Here is a 22,583-nt window from a genome sequence, read left to right as displayed (position 1 = left end):
TATATTTATATTCAAAAAATGTTTTATCGGTCACGCTGAAATCACATTATCAAAACTTATCGAACTAAACTATCGGTATATTATGTATATAATTCTTAAAATATATCTAATATTAACAATCTTCAACACATGATTAAACTAAAAAAACATAAGTTTTTTCAAACAAAACTTCGGGCACCTTTTCAACCCCTAAAATGAAATCCGAACTCGTTAAGTGTCGGGTTTAATAAAATATTGACTTAACACGTTAATCATGGGATTGAACCCTACTAAATGCATTTTTGCTTCTTTTTTTCAAAAAAAAAAAAAAAAAATCAAGGTGAACTCATCCTCTTGTAAATATTTTATACCCTTTAGGCTCCGACTCCAATTTCAGGCCTTTCCTACTGCGCAAATACCTGTTTATTAAAAGAATCGCCTCTTCTAACTCGAGATTTTTATTCAACCGTGTTGGTCTTGTAAAATGAATACGAAAACAAAATTCTCAAAATCGAGCAATTCAGAGATAACCGGGATGAACCTATTTCAAGATGATTAAACTAGGGGGAGGGTGTCTAATCTAATATAAGAAAAAAAAAAAAAAAAAAAAAAAAATAATAACGAGAAGACCCAAAAATGAATACGAAAAGCAAAATTCTCAAAATCGAAATCTAGATTTCAAAGATGAGGGAACTCTAATATGAGTAATAACGAGAAGACCGTTGAATTTGCGTTTTAAGATAAGATATAAAATTTTATAGTGACATTTGTAGATTATCCCATTTTTTTTTTTGCTTTTTGGGACTTGTAGATTATGCAATATAAAATAAAAATACGTTTTTTACTTGGTTAATAATATAAAAAAGAAGGTCAAAAGGCAGCTTTAGAAAATAATAGCAAAAACGTGCAAGAGTTGGGGATTGAACCCGTGACCTTGAGGATGTAAACATAGCATTTACCCAGTGCTCCACTCAGCCTATTTTGACCATGTGTTCCTTTAGTTTATATTAGATATATTTTCAGAATTATACACGTAATATATCGAATTTAGTCGAGTGACCATGTGTTCACGTGACCCAAAATTTATGCACAAATTCGCCCCTGGGAAGACCCACACAATAAGAAGGCATTTGTCTAAGGTTAGACCAATACTGTGTACATGTAGTTAACACAATTGTTATCATTTATCAGTGTAAATTAATGTGTATTTTGTATTTCATTTTCCTTATTAACTTATGCATCGTGAACTGCATCTACTTTTTGTAAATACGAATATCAATGCACATACGTACTGCTGGTCCCTGAAAAGATTTCTCATGCAAAGAACAGGTAACTTGGGAAAAATATGACAATTGTAATTGAACAATTTTCAAAAAATCATGCTATATGCTTTGGTAAAGTCGGAAAAAATACACATGAAATGCAGTTGTACATAAAAGATCAATCTCCACGACTTCTGACCAAGAACATGGGAGCTGAGGATCAACTGGAGCCTGGTATAACTAAGAGGTTGATGCTTCAGTGTAGTAAACAGAAAACAAATCTATCATGTCTTCCGCGTTCTCCATTGAATCATCAGAAGCAAGAATGAATTGGAAACAGAGGGATTACAATTAGACATTGCTAGCAGCTCACTTCTTGACTAATCTCAGAACATCACCCACGAGATGTAAAGACCCTGTCACCAGGACCTAGACAAACAAGAGAAACATCAACTAGTTTGCTATATACGGAGAGTCAGACAGTCGAGTCAGACAGTGCTGAAGGACTAATATTTTACAACAACAAAAAATGACAAGTTAAATTTATGTCAGACCAAGAGTACATATCTTTTACAACTAGTAAGATTTTCTTGCATGCATATTGGATAAGTGAAAACGATCTCTAGAACGAAAATCTGAGCAATAAGTACTGCTTTCTCAGTAATATTGATAATAATAACAAACAAGAAACTGTTGTGCAACAAGGACCTTAATAAGAGTTTTTTTTGCCTGAAATTCTATTTGTCTATTACTTAATTTGCCATAAAAAGTGTCCACTTTTGACTTCCATGATCATTATTAAGAGAATATATAGACAAGGTAATTAAGGTGAAAAGTTACATTTTAATTCTCATAAATAGGCAAGGTGAAAAGTTGCTTAGCCGATGCTAAAAGTGAATCCAATGATAATATTTGGTGTTACACAAGTAGAGGTGTTACTTATAGAAATGAACATTACTTTACCGCAAGACAAAAAGGAAAGTGAAAACTCAATTGGGATGGAGGGCGGAGGGAATGGTATTTGACTGCTACAATTTTCAGGTCAAGTATGTCATAGAGTTCTCTCGTAAGCAATAAAAAGTCATTTCCTTCTAATAGTGAGACAAAACACTGTCCTATTCATTGATGTACATTAAGCACACATGATTCGGCATTACCTGGGAACGACCAGATCGGTTTTTACGAACAGTGTCCCTAAGCCAATTTATTGCTACAGGGAGTGAAGGAAACACTTTGCTGTTCTCACAACTTCGAGCTCCTTTCTCTGCATCATCTGTTACTTCTTCGTGTGTATGGTCTGTATTATTCACATCATTTCCTGTAACTAAATAGGCTCAATTAAGCGCACGACTTATCATTTAGCAGTTAATTATGCTTCTATTTCCAGGGAGGTGTTTAAAAAACCATTAACTCCATCCGTAACGACAATCTCCTCACACTTGTGGCAATATTTGGACTTCTATACAGATAAATAAGATGATAGCAGACACGTGGAATGACAGTTTTATCTAATTGATACCAGTACGCTATATAATTCAATGTACATAAGCATGCAGAAAGATTAGTCACCCTATTAGTTTATAAGAGGTCCAATAAAAAAGGGTAAAAGGAACACTAAAGCAGATTGTTGCTCAATATGACCCCTAAACGACATTTCTCTAACTCATTCAACAATGATGTCCACATCATACTTGAAGACATATAACGGGATTGTTAGTCACTGTCCTGCATGTTTCAAACAGTATGGTTGGAGATATGACAGAAAATGACTTCCATAGCATGTATAAACAGATATGCAATTCTTCCTCTGTACCAAGGGAAAAGAGTGTGGATCAGGTCTCCTCTTACTGGAAAAAAAAAAAACCTCAATCTTCATTTTGGCACTGTTATGATCTTAACAATAAAGAGTAAAGCTATCCATAATTATGAGAATAAGGTAAGTTTACTCATTAAACATATCTACTGGTTGAGGTGCATTTTCTAGGAGGTGATAAAGTATTAGACATGGTCAAGGTACGCAAATAAAAGGAAACAGCCAGGATACTAGAATTTTTTTCTAGTAAATCTTAAAAGTAAACCCACTTGAATTAGCTAAATACAAGATATTTCCGTCATAGCTCACTCTCAATAACAAGTATGATGGTTAAATTTCAAGGACAAAAAATATATAGTATGAATCAGACTTGTAGTATTTCCTGATGTACCAGTACCTACCAACCTAAGATGATCACGACTGAGAAACCCATTTTAAAAAACTTCGTCTATCTATTCTTTTCCAACTTTGTGCATCTATAGAAAGAGTATATTCAGCCTTTTACAAAATAGAAAAGAGTATATTCAGCCTTTTACAAAAAAGACAAAATAACAGAACTGTTGGCACTAATAACAAAAAATTACAACGAATCAGATCGATATTGCACATCATGCGGAGAAGAATCGTATCATGAAATTAAAAATGCCTCAATGGCGTACGCATAATGTTTTACAAGCGGTGTCTAAATTTAAAGAATTGAACAAATAAACAAATTTGTAACATTATATAATACTTTATTTTTATTTTTAATTTTTTATACATATGAACTGACTTTGGCCCATTGGTCTCTAGTATCTGTCCAGAATTCAATGCTTACGAGCTCCATTTTTAAACAAAAAGTCATGAGTTCAATCCTTACAAGCTCCATTTTTTAATTAAAAAAGGGCTTTAAACTTTGCAAAATTACGTGTCCGTTGGAGAATCGAACCCTGGACCTTTATCAAGTGAGAGAGGCTCTTAAACAGTATACTAGGAAGTGGTTTTTGTTAAGCAGCGACATTTAATGGTATTTATGGTTTTGCAATTTTTCGTATGCATACTCAGCAACATTTTTCCGATGAAGCGGTGTCGTGTGACACCGCTTCATCTAACGTGCCTCCACCCCTGAAATGCCTGCAACTTTTCTACTAATATAAAGGGATTCTTTCAGAAAATACTATCAGTCTCAGAGATATTAATCATGGAATGTGGAACCAAATTAGTTCCATGACATTTGTTAATTATGAGAAGTTATTAGCCTCCAAAATACTAACTACTAAAATGTTGATTATAGTTCAATATGACTTCTAACCTTTTTCCCCATGAACAAGGTTTTCCCATATTCTTTGTAGAGTCAACTGCCATGAGAGATCAACTTGAGTATCAGTTGGCGATGAGGCACTTGCACCCACCTTGTAGTATACTGATATGTTAGGTACAAAGAGTGCTTTCTGGAAGTGGACTCCTGAAATATTAGACTCAATGTCAAATCCTGAACTACATAAAAAGTTGCGAAAAAAAACCATTATAAGCTCACCAGGCTATATTATCAAATATCATTCAGCATGAGATGACCACAAGATTTCAAGAATTTTATCCTTGCTAATTATCAAAAGGACTCAACAGTAAGATTGACTACGTCCAAGTAATTACCATGACTAGCACACGCCCTCATCAGCCTTGGAAGAAGTAATTCAGGATCCCTCACTGACATACAGTTGAAGAGTAAGAACTGCAGGTTTGACAACACTCTCAGATTTAGCAGTGCAAATAATAATAATAATAATAAACCAACCCATTTTGAATAATAATTTCTTGAATATATCAAAATGTTTAAAATGCATTTCTATAGCATTTGAAAATGCTAAGATATCATCTATATAAACAATGATAAAATTGCTATAGGGCATAAAAATATCATTCATAATTTTTTGAAATTCTAAAAGGGCATTGTGGAATGTCCATGCCAAATTGTCCACAAAATTCTCCTAATTGTTGTCTTTCATTTAGACCATGTCTCTTAATTTGCTGATTCAGCTTAATCTCATTGCATAAGGATAAACCTTCTTGCATACATATTCCTATTAACTTACCATAAGGCATCATAATTGATGCTAGCTTCTCCTCTCCTAAGAGCTTTTCTAACTCTTTTAGCAAATAGGCTAGGCAATCCATCTATAAATTTGGACTTCCAATGAACGTCATTACATTCGGGTAATTCCATAACCCTACTAAGGAATACATCCTTGTACCACCTAAATGAGGTAAGGGTTTTGCATCTCAGATTTTGAAGCAAGGTTCTAATAGTTTCACTATTGTCATACCATCTTCCTGAGAAATGTTCTATAATATTAATAACTAGTGTATAAACAACATTTGGTACCTGAACAGATCCTTCCGTTCCTTGTTCTAGCTTGATAGCATTTAGAATATTACCACGCTGTTCTTGGGTTAAATAATTATCCCACCAACCTTTCAATTGACCAATAAAACCAGCAACAATCATTTCAGCAATATTCCGCTCATTATTTTTATTAGCTTTGCAAATTGTACTATACATTAGCATTCTATGTATCATAGAGTAAATTTGCCTCTCACTATAACCATCTATATTCCATTCATATATTTCCTTACCACTATAACTATTGGTAATAATATGCTCATGTTCTTCAAGTAGAACATTTTGAGGAGTAAGGCGAGGATAATAGAACATCCTTTGCTGAGGCTTTACAGCATAGGCCTGTGATACTTTATTTATTTCTTCCGATACTTTGGTCTTATAATCCTGATCGGAGAAGTCATCATCCTCTGCTACGAATTTGTAAACCTTTGAATTTTTCATCAAGCATTTGCTCTAATTCTGAAAAAGGTTTTAACTTAAAATCTTTGATTTCAGGTGAAGGTTGTATACTAGGGGTGACTATGGTTTCCTGCTTTTTTCCTTTAAGGATAGCAGAATCATGTAATTTTCCAATTTCGGAAAATAGTTTGTCAATTCTATCATGTAGTGAAAGAATTTGTTCACCCAAAATATTCATGTAGATATTGGCATAATTTTGTTGTTTCAGCATATTATTAATATGCCTAGCAGTAACCTGCAAAGTATCGGTTTCAAATAATTTTGAAAAAGCTGCAAAATGAAGGACTTTATCATCCTTACCAATTTGAAAAGACTGTTGTGGAGGAAATACTGTATTAATAATTTCTCCATTAGTCAATCTATATTCTCGTTCTAAGACAGAAATATAATTTCCAACATGTTTAGCCATAAACCAAGGAACAAAAGATATAATCTTATTGGCTTTGGAAAGATCTTTATAAAATTCTTCTTGAAAAACTGTTGTTTCGTTATTATTAAAACTAGCAAAAAAATCATTTTCTAAATGGTTCCCATCTGGGTGTAAAAAATTTTGCACTAATCTTAGCTCTTGCGGGTGATCCCCGACTAAAATCAATTTTATGGTCTTGATCCATTAAATATGACGAAAATCCATATCTGACTCGGTCAATTCGATATTATCTTGATCAATTTTGAGACTGCTGACTCTATTATTATCAGTTTCTCTGATTTGAGAAGTAGAAGCTCTACATGAAGACTGAACAATATAATCAACTGGTGAAATATACGAATGATATGAAGAATTTGATCTAGTCAGTCTAGATCTAGTGCTGATGCTATGACTTTCAGCTTTATCTAATAAAGATTTTGGTTCTGCGAACCTTAATTTAATAGTCCCATCTGGGGCCTGCTCAATTTCAGTAATATCAGTATTTAAATTATTTTGGGGAGGAGCAGCTCCTTCTATGACCCACTCTTTGGGAAAACCAATTTCATCCCATTTAATAGGTCTACAACAACTTTGGATTTACCAAAGTTAGTTTCTATCAAAATAGTTTCATTTTTGAAATCCATAATTTTACACATAAGATTCATAGTATATAATGGTTTAAAATATATTCTATAAGAAATACATATAACTTCAATACCGGGCATATAATCATAGCCATGTAATTTAACACTCAATATTAAAGCGTTTAAAGAATTCTCTCGTCCGCAAAGATACACATAAATTAGGATAAGCATTAAAATATACAGGACCATATGCCAAACTGGTTTGAACTGTCCCTATGAGGAATTTTTTCCAATTTTGGTTTCTAATGTCTCTTAAAGCTGCTATAAAGCTTTTTGGCAAGCCTCTTAATGTAAGTGGCTTGAATGCAACCTATACTAAATCAATATGCATGAATCTATGGGTTTCCCTATAAGGGGCTAAGTCACTTTCAGATAATAATCTAAAGATGGCATGGTCACTATCAACCGTAATAGTTTCTTCAGTGGTTTTTACCACTTGCTTGAGACCTAATTTCTCAAAAGTACCCATTTGATACATTAATCTAGGCTGAATTTTAGGAATAGCCCACTTATTAAGCAGATCTAATTGCTGATGCATATCATATTCCTCTTTTTTACTATTTTTCATAGTATATTTACTCCTAATGATATTCATTAAGAAGAAGTGTGTTGAACTTATAACACCTATTACTACTGTGTACCATGGCTCTGATACCATAACCTGCAAGACCGCACTTCGAGATGGTGCTACAGAGGGACTTTTACTAGGTCAATAACCCTGGCAAGAAGGTTGTCCAATTCAGAACAAGTCCAACAATAATACCGCAAACGCCACCTCGGCCCAGCGGGCACAACAACAAAGAGATCACGCTTTGAATCAATAGTCACTTTGGGTTATTCTCTGCCTGACTTCAGTACCATCCTTGGTGAATCCTTGCTAATTAAAGCATTTTCACCATAATACCTATTAGTCTAGTATGGCATAGTTCAACACAAGGTGTTTAGCCTATCATTTAGGCTAAATATGAATATGTAATTTAAAATAAAACAAAATAAAATTACCTAATTTATGGATGTTGTGCTCAGCAGAGATGGATGTATATCAAACAGCAAACTTTTATTTAGAGAGTATTTTTACTAGAGAGAGAAGGGGGTTTTTATCAACCTGCCTTCTATCTACAACAAAGGATCCTTTTATAACGGATCATCTTAAAAACGACAAAATTAAAAGATAAGAATGGCCAACAATTTTGGCCAACAAAGAAAAGAAAAAGCTACAACTTTTAAAAGTAAAAGTACAATAATTAAAAAAAAAAAAAATACTTTTCTTTATTAAAGATATGCTTTATAAAAGCAGATTCTTGTGGTGGTGTCAGCTTATCACTTCATATTTTATTTTCCCCGATCTTTTGCTGAGCTGGAAGATTCTTCCTGTTGGCTTTTGAATCGGGCCAAGAATTGTGAAAAATCCTCAGTATTATCAGGACTCCGATATTCTCCGGCTAAACATGTTTGTTCTGCATCTTAGTCTAGAATTTCCCGCTGCTATGATTTCTTCTTGAGATATAACTCCTTTTTTCATTTGAATCCTTCGCGATGTCTTGGCCGGAAAGGATCGGAATTTCATAATTGTCTTGTCCGAATTAATTGAGTCTCTATAGTTGGCTATAGTGGCTTTAACTTGGTCTATTAACTCTTGGCCAGGGATAGTGCCATCAGTAGATTTCTGAATTAATTTCTTCCAGAATTTAGTATAAAAAATTCTGTGAAGACATGGTATATATTTGCGGGGTATAACCCACTTCCACAGATCATTTCATAATCTATGGGATAGAAAATGCAATGAAAAAATACATATTAGCAATTCCATCAAAAAATGTATTATTTGTTTCCAAGTCTATTATCTTGGGAGAAACTTCAACCCATTCAGTATATAAACTTTTGAAGGGCTCAGGTAAAATTTGAACGGTTGGACCATAATGAATCCACCATTGACAAAACCAATTTGGAATGCCTTGCTTATAAACATTGGCACATATTTTAATAAACCATGAATGTTTTCTATTATTATTTTCATATAAAAGGACTTTATTAAAGCCTTCAACATAATTCCAATAATTAAATTTTACAGGGATCTTCTGCTCAGGATGGATATAATCCTTTTCCTTGAGAGTACTTATTCCCCATTCTGTTGGAGAAAAAACCTTTTTTATAATAATTTTTGAAAAGTTATAGACTTTTCTGCTATTAGCAGGATAAAAATGTTGGAATTCTGCTGATCCTAGGGAAGGAAGAATCAGCTGATAATTCATTCTATAGCTGATAATTCATTCTATACTTATAAGTATAATTAGCGTATGACGTTGTATCAAAATACCTTTGCATTATTTGCCAAGGTTCATCCTTCCATCGAAGGTCTTCATTTTCAAGGAGAATTATTAACTCTCTATGCTCATTTTTATCATATGAGTCTGTGTCCTCATTATCATATTCAGTGAGGGCATCAGAATACGAAGGTGGCATATTATCCTTCTTCTTCTGGGATTTTATAAAATCCAGATATTGTTGATATGTGATGTCTTCCTTGTTATTACTAGAAGATCCTGCAATATTGGCGGCTATGAGCCTTTGATTGCCCATTTGGGCAAGGACAGTGCCTCTGCCTGTTCCTATATTAGTTCCTCGGCCTCCAGACTAAGATGCAGAACAAACATGTTTAGCTGGAGAATCTCAGAGTCCTGATAATACTGAGGATTTTTCACAATTCTTGGCCCAATTCAAAAGCCAACAGGAAGAATCTTCCAGCTCAGCAAAAGATCGAGGAAAATCAAAGATGAAGTGATAAGTTGATCCTACCATAAGAATATGCTTTTATAAAGCATATCTTTAATAAAGAAAAGTATTTTGTTTTTTTTAATTATTGTACTTTTACTTTTAAAAGTTGTAGCTTTTTCTTTTCTTTGTCGGCCAAACTTGTCGTCCATTCTTATCTTTTAATTTTGTCGTTTTTACGATGATCCGTTATAAAAGGATCCTTTGTTGTAGATAGAAGGCAGGTTGATAAAAAACCCCTTCTCTCTCTTGTAAAATCACTCTCTAACTAAAAGTTTGTTGTTTGATATACATCCATCTCTGCTTAGCACAACATCCATAAATAAGGTAATTTTATTTTCTTTTATTTTGTTTTATTTTATATTAGATATTCATATTTAGCCTAAATGATAGGCTAAACACCTTGTGTTGAACTATGTCATACTAGACTACTAGGTATTATGGTGAAAATGCTTTAATTAGCAAGGATTCACCAAGGATGGTACCGAGGTCAGGCAGAGAATAACCCAGGCGGACTATTCAGATTCAGGCGGTGATCCTGTTGTTGTGCCAGCTAAGCCGAGGTGGCGTTTAGGGCTGTTGTTGGACTTGTTATGAATTGGACAACTTATTGACCAAGTAAAAGTCCCTCTGTAGCACCATCCCGAAGTGCGGTCCTGCAGGTTATGCTAATAATACTAATACTAATACTAATACTAATACTAATAATGTAATCAGCATTTCAAAAGAAGAAAAAAAAAATCATAACTGAGTGTAGAACAATGTCCTTCCTATATGTGCTTACTCTCTGGTTAATTCAACTTTATACTATAGAGAGATATGATAAAGAAACTTCAGCTCTGTTCAATGATTCGACTTATGTATTGAACTCAAGAAAAGCTCATGTCTTCAAAATTCAAACTCTAAAAGCAGCATGCAGTCCAAAGTAGCATACAAGAAATCCTTCTAATGAAATTGAGATAAGCTTACTTGTGTTGCGCTTTTCTTGGATGCTTCATGATGGCTAATCTCTACGGAATCATGCGAGGTTTCCAATTCATTATGTCCAGTATTACTGGCAGAGGAATTGTGCTGCTTGTAGTCTCCTCTGATCGCCAGTGAAAACCATTTGGCACATACATCCATGCTTTCAGGACTATGGGCACCATCCAAGTAGAACACAAGTTCCCCTAAGCTTTCACTCTCTATGAGTTGGTCAGGCACAATTTGAGCACGGCCTTGTAAAGCAGCTGTTGCTAGCCCTTTCACAAATTGCTCAGGTAGATGTGTCTACTTAGAAGGGGGGAAACAAAAGAATGAAATTAAGAGTAGGGAAAAGAGGAATACGGTGTATAGAACATGCATGAGATATCATTTACCATATCTTTTAGGTAATTAACTTCACTGTGGCCGGTTCTCTGTAGCCAAGTAGAGCATAATGCAATGGCAAGACCAGCATTTATATATTGGTGCTCACCCTCTAGCCCAAGATGTAAACCACTCAGCACGCTGGCATCAAGTGGAGCAGCTACTTCAAGATGTACCTGCACAACAATACATGTTAACATCAATAAGAAACTTCTTAACATAATTCTGTTCCTGTTAAGAAGGAAAGTTGACCATAGATCAAAGATGAAAATTTATTCCTTCCTTTAAATGAAGGAAAAGTTGATAAGATATTTCTGACATGAGCTCTCCCTTACATGAATCCCACACTGACCTTTCATTTCAGTACCATTCTGTCCAACTTGAAAGACAGTTCTATTCATCCAGTTAATGTATTTAGATGAAGTCCCCCTTGGATGTCAGCAAGTAAACTAGTTACTGCCACTTTTTGTTCCTCTCACCTTTGAGCTAAGATATTGTAACCTTAGTTGCTGATCTAATGGAACTCCACAGGTCAATCGACTTGAACACCAAATATAAATAGTCTCAAGTTGCTTAAGAGTCATCACAATACTTTTTGCAACCAATTACAAAAGCGAAGACTTTCTGCCTGATACAAACATTAAATTTATACCTACAGCTACCTAATTGGTTACAACTATGCTTTCATTTTCCAAATCCTCAACTCATGCTTAAGCTCGAGACACAAAATTTTTACATTGATCTGAACTGAAGCTCCTGCGTGATCTACTTTCATTAAAGGCATGCTTGACAACCTGAAGATAATTTTCTTTACATAAATAAGAACTACACGAGATTCTGAACTAGAAAGATCATAATAATTTCAGACTTGATGCTCAAGTGGGTTGCACAAAATCTAAACCATGTAACAATGAAATTCTTTGTCCATTTTGGCCAAATTAGACATTCCGGTGACTTGCAGCAAGTGCTATACAAAGTAACAGGAAGGGACAAGTGATATCACATGCCCTATTTGTGTTGTCTAAGTTTGCAACAGTCACAGTTTAAAAGTGACGTTGCAAAATTATAGTTCAAAAAGAGTGGAACCAAAACTAAAAAGGTCTCCTTTTGACATATTAAGTTCTATCAGAGAAAAAGTTGGCAATATTTAAAGCTCACAGTATGCTGCAGATAAAAAGACATTCCCCAACTACATCACTTCCGTGTGCTTCATCCTTCTCAGTTATTAGAATTGTCCAGTAATATATCTTACCAATTAACACAGCCATCACATTGTTCTCATGTTTGACATTCAATACTTTGGCTTTTTATCTTTTAACTCTTGGCAGCTGAATTTGGCCCAAGTTGGTGGCAATGAAGGGAGATTTGAAGGAAGGGAAGGTTGTGAGAGGTTTGTTGAGGGAGAATGTTACTTCTGTTATACCTATCTGGTTGAGGAGGGACCCAGGGAGACGATGACATTCTTTAAAAACAGATCATTCGTCACTTTTTTATTTTAAGTTCTGCTCCTCTTTAGGTTCTTTTGTTTAAATGGCTTATTTGAAAATATCCTGTAGACTTCAACCGGCAGCTGCTTAAAGTGCCAGCTGCAAGTCCCTCAAAACAAAAGGTTCCAGTGATGAAATTTAAAGTGCAAGGTCAGAGTTGAGAATAGGGTATAACCATTAGAACCATAAGGCACCTAACACTTTACTACTATATATAAGGGACAATCAAGGGGTATTTGTAGTCCTCACAAAAGTTTCCAATTTAATGTTAACCTTTTCAATTAATTACTTCTAGGTCCCAAATTTATTTTAATTTTATTGTCTACTTTTCATTACTTTACTTTTACTACTATATATAAGGGAGAATACCCATTTTTTGTAGTCTTCACATGAATTTTTTTTTTTTTTTTTTTTTTTTTTTACCCCTAATTAAAATTTTAATGGCTTTGTGAATCTTCACACATTTTGGTAAATTTTGAAAACTTTAAGGACTTTATTCATGCCCCTAAAAATGATGATTATGAAAAAGGTTATAGAGGCCCCTCAAAGCATACTCATACATATTTGAATCTTTTATGTAGAAATATTATTAAACTTGTTTCAAATTATGTTTTTCCATAAGAATTTATTATAGACACATAAAGAGTTATCATGTCATTCAATTCTATCTTAATATAGGCTTAATTATTGAACTAAAATATTATTCTTATAATACTATTTATTATTTATTAATGTTATTTACCATTTATCATTTGCTATTTTAATTTTTTTATTCGTCCATTTAGTAATTTCTTTTTAATTTTCTCCTACAACCTTATGTCGTACATGCTGGCGAACATAAGTAATTTATAAGGATTTCACTTAAGTTTAAGTTTTGAATTAAGAAAATAAATATAAATAACTTATATCATTGTTAAATACTTCAAAAATGTAAATCACAGTCCCTCCTTCTCAATCAAAAAAATGAATTCCGAAGTACGATAGTTAATTAATAAATTTATGTGGGCACACTATTAAAATAAAATTTATTTACTATATTAAAAGAGTTACTATAAAATATTAGTTTTATATATTCTGAAAATGTTTGAAAAAATAATGTAGTTAAAGAAATTACAATTTGATTTTCAGACAGTAATAATACTAGACAATTGCAAAAAATTATATTTTTTATTTTTTTCTTTAATATTAAATTTTTTTGCAAAATATCGGATAATCAATATTTTATATAGTTTAGGATAAAATAGTTACGTTTAACATGAAAAGTTATTACAATGTAGATTCCATAAAATGGTTTATTAAATTAAGAAAAGGTAAAAAATGTTATTTTTTAACATGCATCTTTTGGAAGGTAAAAAAAAGCTTAAAGTCAGAACAATTAATTCTATTGACTTTTCAGTATTTTTTTCTGATTTAATTTGAAAGAATCTACAAAAAATTCTTGTAATATCAAGGCTTTTAATTATTTATATTTATTTGTAAGTTAACTTTATTGATTTCATCATGCAACAATATTTGCGCATCAAATATATTTGACATACATTGAATACTGTAATATCTTTGGTATAAAACAAGTTAGCCAATATGGATTCAATTCAAAGAAACAAATGAAATTAATTTAACATATGAAAACTCAATTTGGATCATCAGAGATTTTAATCTCAAAAAATTTAAGTAAAATGGAAACTAGAAGAGCTTTCAAATGTTTGATTTTTTTTTTTTTTTAAAAATCTAATATATAAACTAAGAAAAATACTTTCCTTTAATTTCCAGGTACGTTTTTGTACTTTAATATTTTAGAAGTCTTTCGAAGTATCAGATTGATATTACAAAAACAAAGCAGCAAAAGCAAAAAAGTTTAAAAGATATCTACAAATTAAAATTTTAACGTCAGTTCTAAGCCTGGGCCAAATGACACTAGTATATCATATAAGAGAAAATTTCTACTTACATCCAACTCAGAAGCCTTCTCTTCAAGCACAAGCATTGCTTCGTCAGGCTGGGGAACAGTAAAGGCTGGCACTCCTCGCTGTTTCAAGCATAAACACAAATGAGGAAGAAAGAAACAAACAGGACATGAAATGAAAAGCCTAAAACAGGATGACAGTATTTAAGCAAGGGGCACAATTATTTATGATGTGATATTTCATCCAACCTTGAAGATTCCTGCCTTTTCTCCAGCAATTTGTCCAAGAGTATTTCCTAGTGATAGTAGTTCATGCATGATGATAGAAGCAATCAAGACAAGATCAAGATACTCCACCAAGTTAATATCATAAAATCAACACAACAGAGATCTGGGTTAAAATTTAAATGTAAATGAAGGTATGATAGACATCTAAATAGCAAAGCTTGCAGAAAAACCTTTAGTGCCATTTGCAACATTTTACGAGGTAGATGCCATCTGAAGACTTTTGAGCACGTTCTACTCAATTAATAACACATTTCTATAGAAGACCCCCCCCCCCCCCCCCCCCAAAACCACACCAAAAACCAAAACCAAAAAAAAAAAAAAAAGGAACATATGATGCAAGTCACTAGTACAAGAATATGTACAAAAGCAGCTTCCTTAGAGCACATTCTGTAATTTTAAGTTAACAAAACTTTCTGCAGGTGATTATCCTCACTTTATTCAATTAAAATTTAAACCAGAAGTTATTTACCTAGTATACCCACCACCGATGTAGCTTTAAGGTAATTAGAGTAACTCTGTTACATGTCAAATATGGATTGTGACACCACAGGAGATCATTAAGTTCAGTCCAACAATAAACAGAAATGCTTAGCCATGCTTTACTGTCACTTTTAAGTTTATTAAGTTTTATAGACTTCATGTATCTGATGAGTGGTTGTTTTTTTCTTCTTCGTTCCTTGGGATAAATTGATTTCACTTTACTCGTCAAGGGGGTTTTCGAGATAACCAGTCTATGATAACATAATTAGTGAATAGAGTGTTGCGTTTTCATACATGGGACTAACTTCTCACCTGTGGGGGATATTCGAGTTTGGACTCATGTCTATGACTAAGCTAAGCCAGACGGAACGGTCTTGTCTGGAACTCTCCTTTCTAGGTTTAGATGACAAAACAATCAAAGTCCATTGATACCACATCAAGATGGTGTCATTTGCCAAAAACTATTTCCCGAAGAAGTAAGTGCCTCTCAACCTCCATTTTCATAACATTGTCTCACATCTATAAACTGGAATTTTCTCTTACATCCAAAAAAAATTATAAATTCCTAAAAACTTCTTATGCAACAACAGTCTCCCTCACACCCACCAAAACAACCTTCAATTTCTATGGTTCCCAATAGTGCAAACACTACATAGTAGAATGTTCTTCCAACTTGTGTTGTTCTACTTGTCAGTCTTATGTGATCCCCCAACATATTACTGTTTCAGCTACATCATGGGCATCAGCCAAGTCACCTCAAACAAAGTAAGTGCAAGATTCCAAAGCTGCTCCATATACACATAATAAATAGCAATAAATGGTCTGCATCATCCTCCCCTTCCTTGTTTGATAAGTAGCACCATCTTGTGACACTCTTCCTCAAATTGTCTGATATTTGGATACCATCGCACACCACAAACCCTATCCTTTTCCTCAAATTATCTGGTGAATAGGTTCTAATTAGGAGAGGACTCTCCTTTTTAACAAATTTTGAGTTGGTATTCACCAGCCATTCTATCCTTATCACATTTTCAATCCCAATAGTCAAAATTCGCCAATTTACTCTTGGGTACTTCACCATCCTAGAAATCCCCTAAACAGCCCATAAGTGCAAGTTAGTATTTTCCTAAACTACTCAGAAGTCTCCCTGCTCACTTCTCTACTTCATGCATCCGAACTTTCAAAACCACTTATGATTTCTTTTCCTTTTTTTGATAACCGTGGTGTCCGGGCCAGCTTCCGCACACCCAACTAATTCCACGAGGCACACCTACCTCCCACAAGTAAAGGTACCGGGTAACTCTATCCACAAACGGTAAGAAATCACCTAGTGTTTTTGCCTCCACTGGCAATTGAACCCGAGACCTCATGGTTCTCAACCTACTTCATTGACCACTTTCTATCCAGTTCATTATTTAACTGATAAAACAAGGTAAAAGTAATTTCTAGAAATATATTCCCTTCTTCACCTACTTCAGTTAATCATTCACACTTGTCCTTAAATCTACTATATCCCATGATTGTACACCTTGCATGTTACCGGTAAGCCAATTAGAAATCTGCATTCTGGGCTCCACTAATTCTTGTTTTTTTGATAGGTCATTCTGGCTCCACTAATTTTACACAGCAGAAAGTTTAGGAAATAATCATTTGGACCATAAACTTGAGAATAGTAACGACTACATATAGCAATTTCTGTTTCCTAAATGATTTAGGAGTAGTTAAGCAGTACTAGCAGAACCATAGTTGCTATGTAGATTCTGTGTATGCTAGCACAGTTAGGTCGTAGCAGGATAAACTGACAAAGCCCACATACCAATTAAAGACAATGTTGTTCATGTTCTATATTAACTCTTGTGGGGTAGATTCCAATTTTTGTCCCTAATTATTTAACCCAACATCGATTTAGTCCCAACATTTGAAATCTTTCTCATCCTCAGAGTTTTAGATTCCACCTGTGCAAAAGTATAATATAGGCAAAGTAAACAGAAGGACTACTTGTGCTGGAATAAATTGATAAAATCAAATGTTAAGAAGCAAATCATATTTAATGTTAAAATTTGTGATTCAATTGTATCATCCTAAAAACTAGACATTGCTGAAGTTAGACGATAAAACTAAGACAAAACAGTTGCCTAGAATTAATGAAGAAGAAACACTAACCAAGAATCTCCATGTGGTCATACCCTAGTGAAGATATGCCACAAACAACTGGATTCTCAACCTGAAAAGAATAACACACATCATCATAGTGGATATCCAAAAATGACTGATAGATTGAAGTTTTGGATAGATCGCTGTAACAAACATTGTCCAATATGTCGCCTACGTACCACATTTGTTGCATCATATTTGCCTCCTAATCCAACCTCCAAAATAGCAACATCTACCTGCTCCCAGTACAATGCACGAAAAATTCACTACTTGTGATAAAACTACACTTAAAATTCACTTTTAAAATAATGAATGTATATTCGGTTGTCAATTTTGCCATGGAAAGTCACCAGGACCCACCTGCTCTGCTGCAAATATTTTGAAGGCTAGTAGCGCAAGGAAGCGAAAGTAAGTGGGCATTGGGACCTCATCAGTGGTTCTTTCCTACACAAGGAATACCAAGAGTCACCTCATATAAACATTCTAGGTCAAATCAGGCTGAGGAGATCTGAGACCAGAGTACGATGTTATGCAAGACCTGTTAAAATAAAATCAGGAATAATCCATGTTGTTTGTTCTTATTGAAATGCTACGCATGGTGGACTATAATACTTCCAATCCTCAGCTTTGCACATCTAGAGACTTAAAAATGTATTTTAGATTTAACTTCTACAATGTAATGTAACCGACAACCCATTACATACACTGGAACAACAACCACCCAGTGTAATCTCACGAGTGGGGTCTGGGGAGGGTAGAGTGTACGCAAAACTTAACCCTACCTTGAGAAGGTAGAGAGGCTGTTCCCTACCTTAAGAAGGTAGAGAGGCTGTTCCCGATAGACCCTCGGCTCAAAGAAAGATGAAAAAGGAATACACTGGAAATGACAGTAATTTCTATGTCTGCTCCTATGCTGGCATTTCGAATTAGTTAGCATGAAGTCCAAATGACGGAAAAAGATTTGGTCATGCATCAAGAAGGAGCTTCACTACAGTCGCTCAAGTGTCATTGACTACTCTTGATCTTAGCCAAAAGGAAGAGAAAGGCATAACTGTCATTGGCAACTCAAGGTAGAATAACCACGCGGTATTGGAATATTTAAACAGTATCTATCAAATATCCAGGTTAAGATTCAAACACTACTCATTAAGCAAGAATTCCCCTGCATATGGGCAAATGATTCATGAATAACATTCAAAACGACTACTTTGTGTTCTGAGGTTTTATCCAAAATATTAATTCCGCAAGAGAACTACCATGTAACTATCATTGCCCCTAATACTTAACAGAGGATGGAGTTACCAAATAAGTTAACATTCCAAAGAACACATTAACCTTTACTCGCCTTGAATCTATCGAAGCACCACCAAAAATATGCCAAAAACTTGTCTTCACTTATGTCCATTCTGAAAGAACCCAAGTTTAATAACAGAGTTACCAACTGAGCATTAATATAAACTTATAAATTGGAATTTGACATCAGGTGAAAAGTAGTACATATTATTTCAAGAGACTGTTGGCAATTTATATCTTATATGAACATCCAATCACACAACCCGAGATTGATAAAACTAAAAATCAAGTACTCCAACAGGACCAACAAAATTTTACAGCAATTGGAATAAGTTAAGTTTCTTTATCAAAATAAAATTGGAAGAAATTTTCAGTTTTAACTGATCTAGAACATGATGATCCTAACATCGGTGCTGGAAACTCACTCACCCATCCAATCGGAATCTTTCTCTAACATCAATGAGGTGAGGAGATGTAAAAAGCCCAGTACGAAAGCCACAGTTGCGCAATATAGATTCTGAGAAGGCGCAAGTTGAACCCTTCATGAAACCCATAACAAAAGAAAAATCAGGGATACAAACCATTAGTAAAAAAGGTTGAAAAATAACATGCTTCTGGTGTAACACTATAGCATATCGACAGAAAAACTTTTGGAAGAATGCTTCAACTAAAGGATCCAATACAAGCCCAGCTGCTGGAACGTACGTAGATAAAATGTGTTAACAGAAACTACCGCAGAATATTATCAAAAATAGAAATTACCACAGAATAGACAGTATATCCATTCTGGATTCATCTTATGCCCACGAGCATCCTTATATTTAAAAAAAAAAAAAATCAGCATAGTTGCCGATATTTTTATTTTACAATCTCAGAGCAGTACAACTGAACCTGATTCTGATTAATATCAAGAGTACTTTTAGCTAGAGATTGCTATAGAACTTAAAAGTGACTTGCAGCAAGTTAATTTGATAATTCATTCAAAAATTGCAATTGGCAAAAGGGGTAAGCATAAGATAGTTGATACATATAGTTTAGGATTTCGAAGGAATTTGGTTACACGGATTAATACATAAAGAAATTGGAAATCCCTGTCCACTGAGAAGTGAACATAACTACTCCCTCTGTCCTAATATATGTGATACACTTTCCTTTTTAGTCTGTCTCAAAAGGAATGATACATTTCTATATTTAGAAATAATTTAACTTAGAACTTCCCCTTGTACCGTTGATGAAATGATTTAGAACCACACAAATATCTATGACTTGTTTTAGACCACAAGTTTCAAAAGTCTTCCTTTCTTTCTTAAACTTCGTGCAGAGTCAAACTATATCACATAAATTGGGACGAGGGGAGTAATAAAAAGAATAAAACAAAAAGAAGCAAACAGAAGAACGAAAGAAAAAAAAAAAGATATACTTGTTAAAAGAACTGATGATGCTTGAGCAGAACGACTAGAGAAGTGCACTGAAAATAAAAGACATGGAACATAAGTTGTTCAAATGTGCAACATATTCTTCCAAAGCTATTGGAATCCGAATTATGGAAACATTTTTGAAATGAGATAACAATGAGGTCCACTATGATGGCTTGACATGTTAGACAAACCTCAATTACTCAAATTTTAAAAATTCAATCAAGACGTGAGTCGTGACAGATTAGAAATTGACACTCTCTATAGCAGACTAGAGCCCATATGACTCATTACCTTTCCTTTTGTACCTGCCACATGGATAACCTTCATCTGCTTAATCGGCTCTTCTAGCTCCAGTATCTGCGACCCATTTTAGTAGAGATATAACTCAGCTCCATATCAACAACTAACCAGCCTATAACACTGGAAAGGGAAAGAACAAGAAAAACAACCTTGACATAGTCAAAGAGCAATTCATATTTATCCCCTTTATTGCTCTTATCAGCGCGACTGCGTTTTGTGATCAATGACGATAGCGCCTCCATTGCCTCTTCATATGGAGAAAGAGTTGGTTTTGTATCATCCTTCCCTTCACCAGCTTCACCAATTACCCAATCCAATCAGAACAAATAGACATACAAAGACAATTAATCATTATCAAAGAAAAAACAGTAAAAGAATTGCATATCTGAAGTATATAACTCCTGCAAAAACAATAGACCAATTAATCAATAAATCAACTATGCATCCAATTAAGAGTTGATTTCTCAGATGGTCACTCAACTAATAGCTTCTATCTCAAAAAGTCACTCTCTTTGTTGAAGGAAATTGGAATCAAGAAGAAAGATGACTTTCTGAGTTAATAACTATTAGTTGAGTGACCTCTATGAGATCAACCCATCCAATTAATAGGGGTCAACTATATAAACTCCTATGTATCTAATCTCAAGAGATTCAATTTTTCCTCTGCCCATCAACCTACTCGCAGATGCGGATCCACCATATTGGATGCGGGTTCAGGAAACCCGGTAGCTTTTCCTCAAACCTTATACTCTCTCAGTCCCAATTATGTGGCACTTTTCGCTTCCCGAGCGCCAAGTTGACTAACTTTTTAAGCCAAATTGGATTAGATAAACTCAATATTTTAAAATTAAAATCTAGATATTCAAAAATTATACAAAAAATACTGTAAGTTGCAATCTTTCTCATATCAATATAATGATAAACTACATTTTAAAATATTTTTTGGTCAAAGTTTTACATAGTTTGAATCTTGAAAAACGATAAGAGTCGCATAAATTGGGACAGAAGGAGTATATGTATTAAAACATTTACTAAATATCTATAAATATTTGACTGTGAACCCAATTATTACTCTTGAAGTCCCTATAGGATCCCATAAATTTCAAATACTGGATCCGCCTCTACCTACCTCCACGCTCCTCGTTAATTCGAGCTTGGACTTATGAAGCTCATATAGAGGGAGATTGCAGAAACAACAAATCAACTATGCATCCAATAAACTGGGGCCGATTATATAAACTCCTCTGTATCTAAATCTCAAAAGATTCAATTTTTCCTCTGCCCATCAACCTACCACGATCCTCCTCCTGTTAATTCGAGCTTGGGCCTATGATTAGGGGCAGTTCTACAGTGTTATCAACCGGTTCAGGGAAACTCAGTAGCTTTTGCTCAGACCCCGTATATATTTTAAAATATTCATTAAATGTCTATGAATATTTGACTGTTATTTGACTGTGAACTCAATTATTATACTCCCTCCGTCCCAAAAAGATCAGCCCATTTCTATATTTAGAAATAATATAACTTTATGAGATTATTTACAGCCACATAAATATCTAAGGGTTGCTTTGGATAACACATGTCAAAAGTTTTTCATTTTTTCCTTAAACTTCGTGTCAAGTCAAACTAAGACAATTTTTTTGAGACGGAGGAAGTAATTATTATTAGTATATATTAACATAATAAAGTAGCAGTAGAAATCCATAAACTTCAAATCTTGGATCCGCCTCTGCCGCTAAAATTTGCGGAAACAATAAATCAAAGGAATTTTTTTTTTAATGAAAGGAGTTAAGATTAGGGCATGTACCTTGTGACATTTCGATGGGGACACAACCTGAGCAAATAAAACAGGGAATCAAAATCAGCAATAAAAGAAAGAGTTATTAAACACAAATGAAACGAAAATGGAGATTGATATAATGGGAAATAACCAGAAAAGTTAGATGGAGATGTGAAACGTAGCCTTAGTGGGTGGAGCAGAGTTTTAGTACTGAGAAGTGGCGGATGTTGAATGGAGTAAGATGATAAACTGGGTTGATAATTGGATTTGAAGGCTAGTGGACAATATGGATTATAATTATAGTTGGCTCCCAGAATTTCCATGCACTATCTTATTCGGTTGTAACCATTATGTACTGTACTTAAGTAGGAATATTTTTTTGGGAAAAGGGTCAAATATAACTCGTAAGTTAAAA

At 34.1% G+C, this 22,583-nt stretch overlaps 1 protein-coding gene across 4 annotated transcripts; it reads right to left on the bottom strand.

The window, feature by feature from the left end:
• Window positions 1-1,313: 1,313 nt before the first annotated feature.
• LOC132068326 (folylpolyglutamate synthase) lies at window positions 1,314-22,500 on the bottom strand. Of its 4 annotated transcripts, none has more exons than XM_059461895.1 (17): window positions 22,320-22,500; window positions 22,196-22,222; window positions 20,538-20,683; window positions 20,380-20,445; window positions 19,100-19,209; window positions 18,723-18,783; window positions 17,738-17,821; window positions 17,557-17,613; window positions 17,387-17,447; window positions 14,705-14,751; window positions 14,501-14,578; window positions 11,077-11,241; window positions 10,688-10,987; window positions 4,687-4,765; window positions 4,346-4,498; window positions 2,399-2,565; window positions 1,314-1,670 (listed from the first exon to the last, which is right to left on the bottom strand). In XM_059461895.1, exons 1-17 carry the CDS (start codon window positions 22,489-22,491, stop codon window positions 1,611-1,613), a joined length of 1,833 nt encoding a protein of 610 aa, XP_059317878.1. In that variant the 5' UTR covers window positions 22,492-22,500; the 3' UTR covers window positions 1,314-1,610. The 4 variants fall into 4 exon arrangements, with proteins under 4 accessions (XP_059317878.1, XP_059317879.1, XP_059317880.1 ...); XM_059461896.1 differs by having other exon boundaries at window positions 2,399-2,559; window positions 22,320-22,499; XM_059461897.1 differs by lacking the exons at window positions 20,380-20,445; window positions 20,538-20,683; window positions 22,196-22,222; window positions 22,320-22,500 and having other exon boundaries at window positions 18,713-18,783; window positions 19,100-19,144.
• Window positions 22,501-22,583: the final 83 nt, after the last annotated feature.

This window comes from Lycium ferocissimum, chromosome 8 (genome assembly GCF_029784015.1).
Source record: "Lycium ferocissimum isolate CSIRO_LF1 chromosome 8, AGI_CSIRO_Lferr_CH_V1, whole genome shotgun sequence".
Lineage (NCBI taxonomy): Eukaryota > Viridiplantae > Streptophyta > Magnoliopsida > Solanales > Solanaceae > Lycium > Lycium ferocissimum.
The sequence above is the reverse complement of the archived record's forward strand: the minus strand, read 5'-3'. Positions and strand labels throughout refer to the sequence as shown.

Excerpts from the sequence above, each read along its gene's own strand:
- LOC132068326 (XM_059461895.1), bottom strand. The coding sequence starts at position 22,491 with ATGGAAATTCTGGGAGCCAACTATAATTATAATCCATATTGTCCACTA. Across the intron at positions 22,223-22,319 it reads ATCTCCATCTAACTTTTCTG|GTTGTGTCCCCATCGAAATG; the intron begins GTTATTTCCCAT and ends TTATTTGCTCAG. Across the intron at positions 20,446-20,537 it reads TGCTCTTTGACTATGTCAAG|ATACTGGAGCTAGAAGAGCC; the intron begins GTTGTTTTTCTT and ends AATGGGTCGCAG.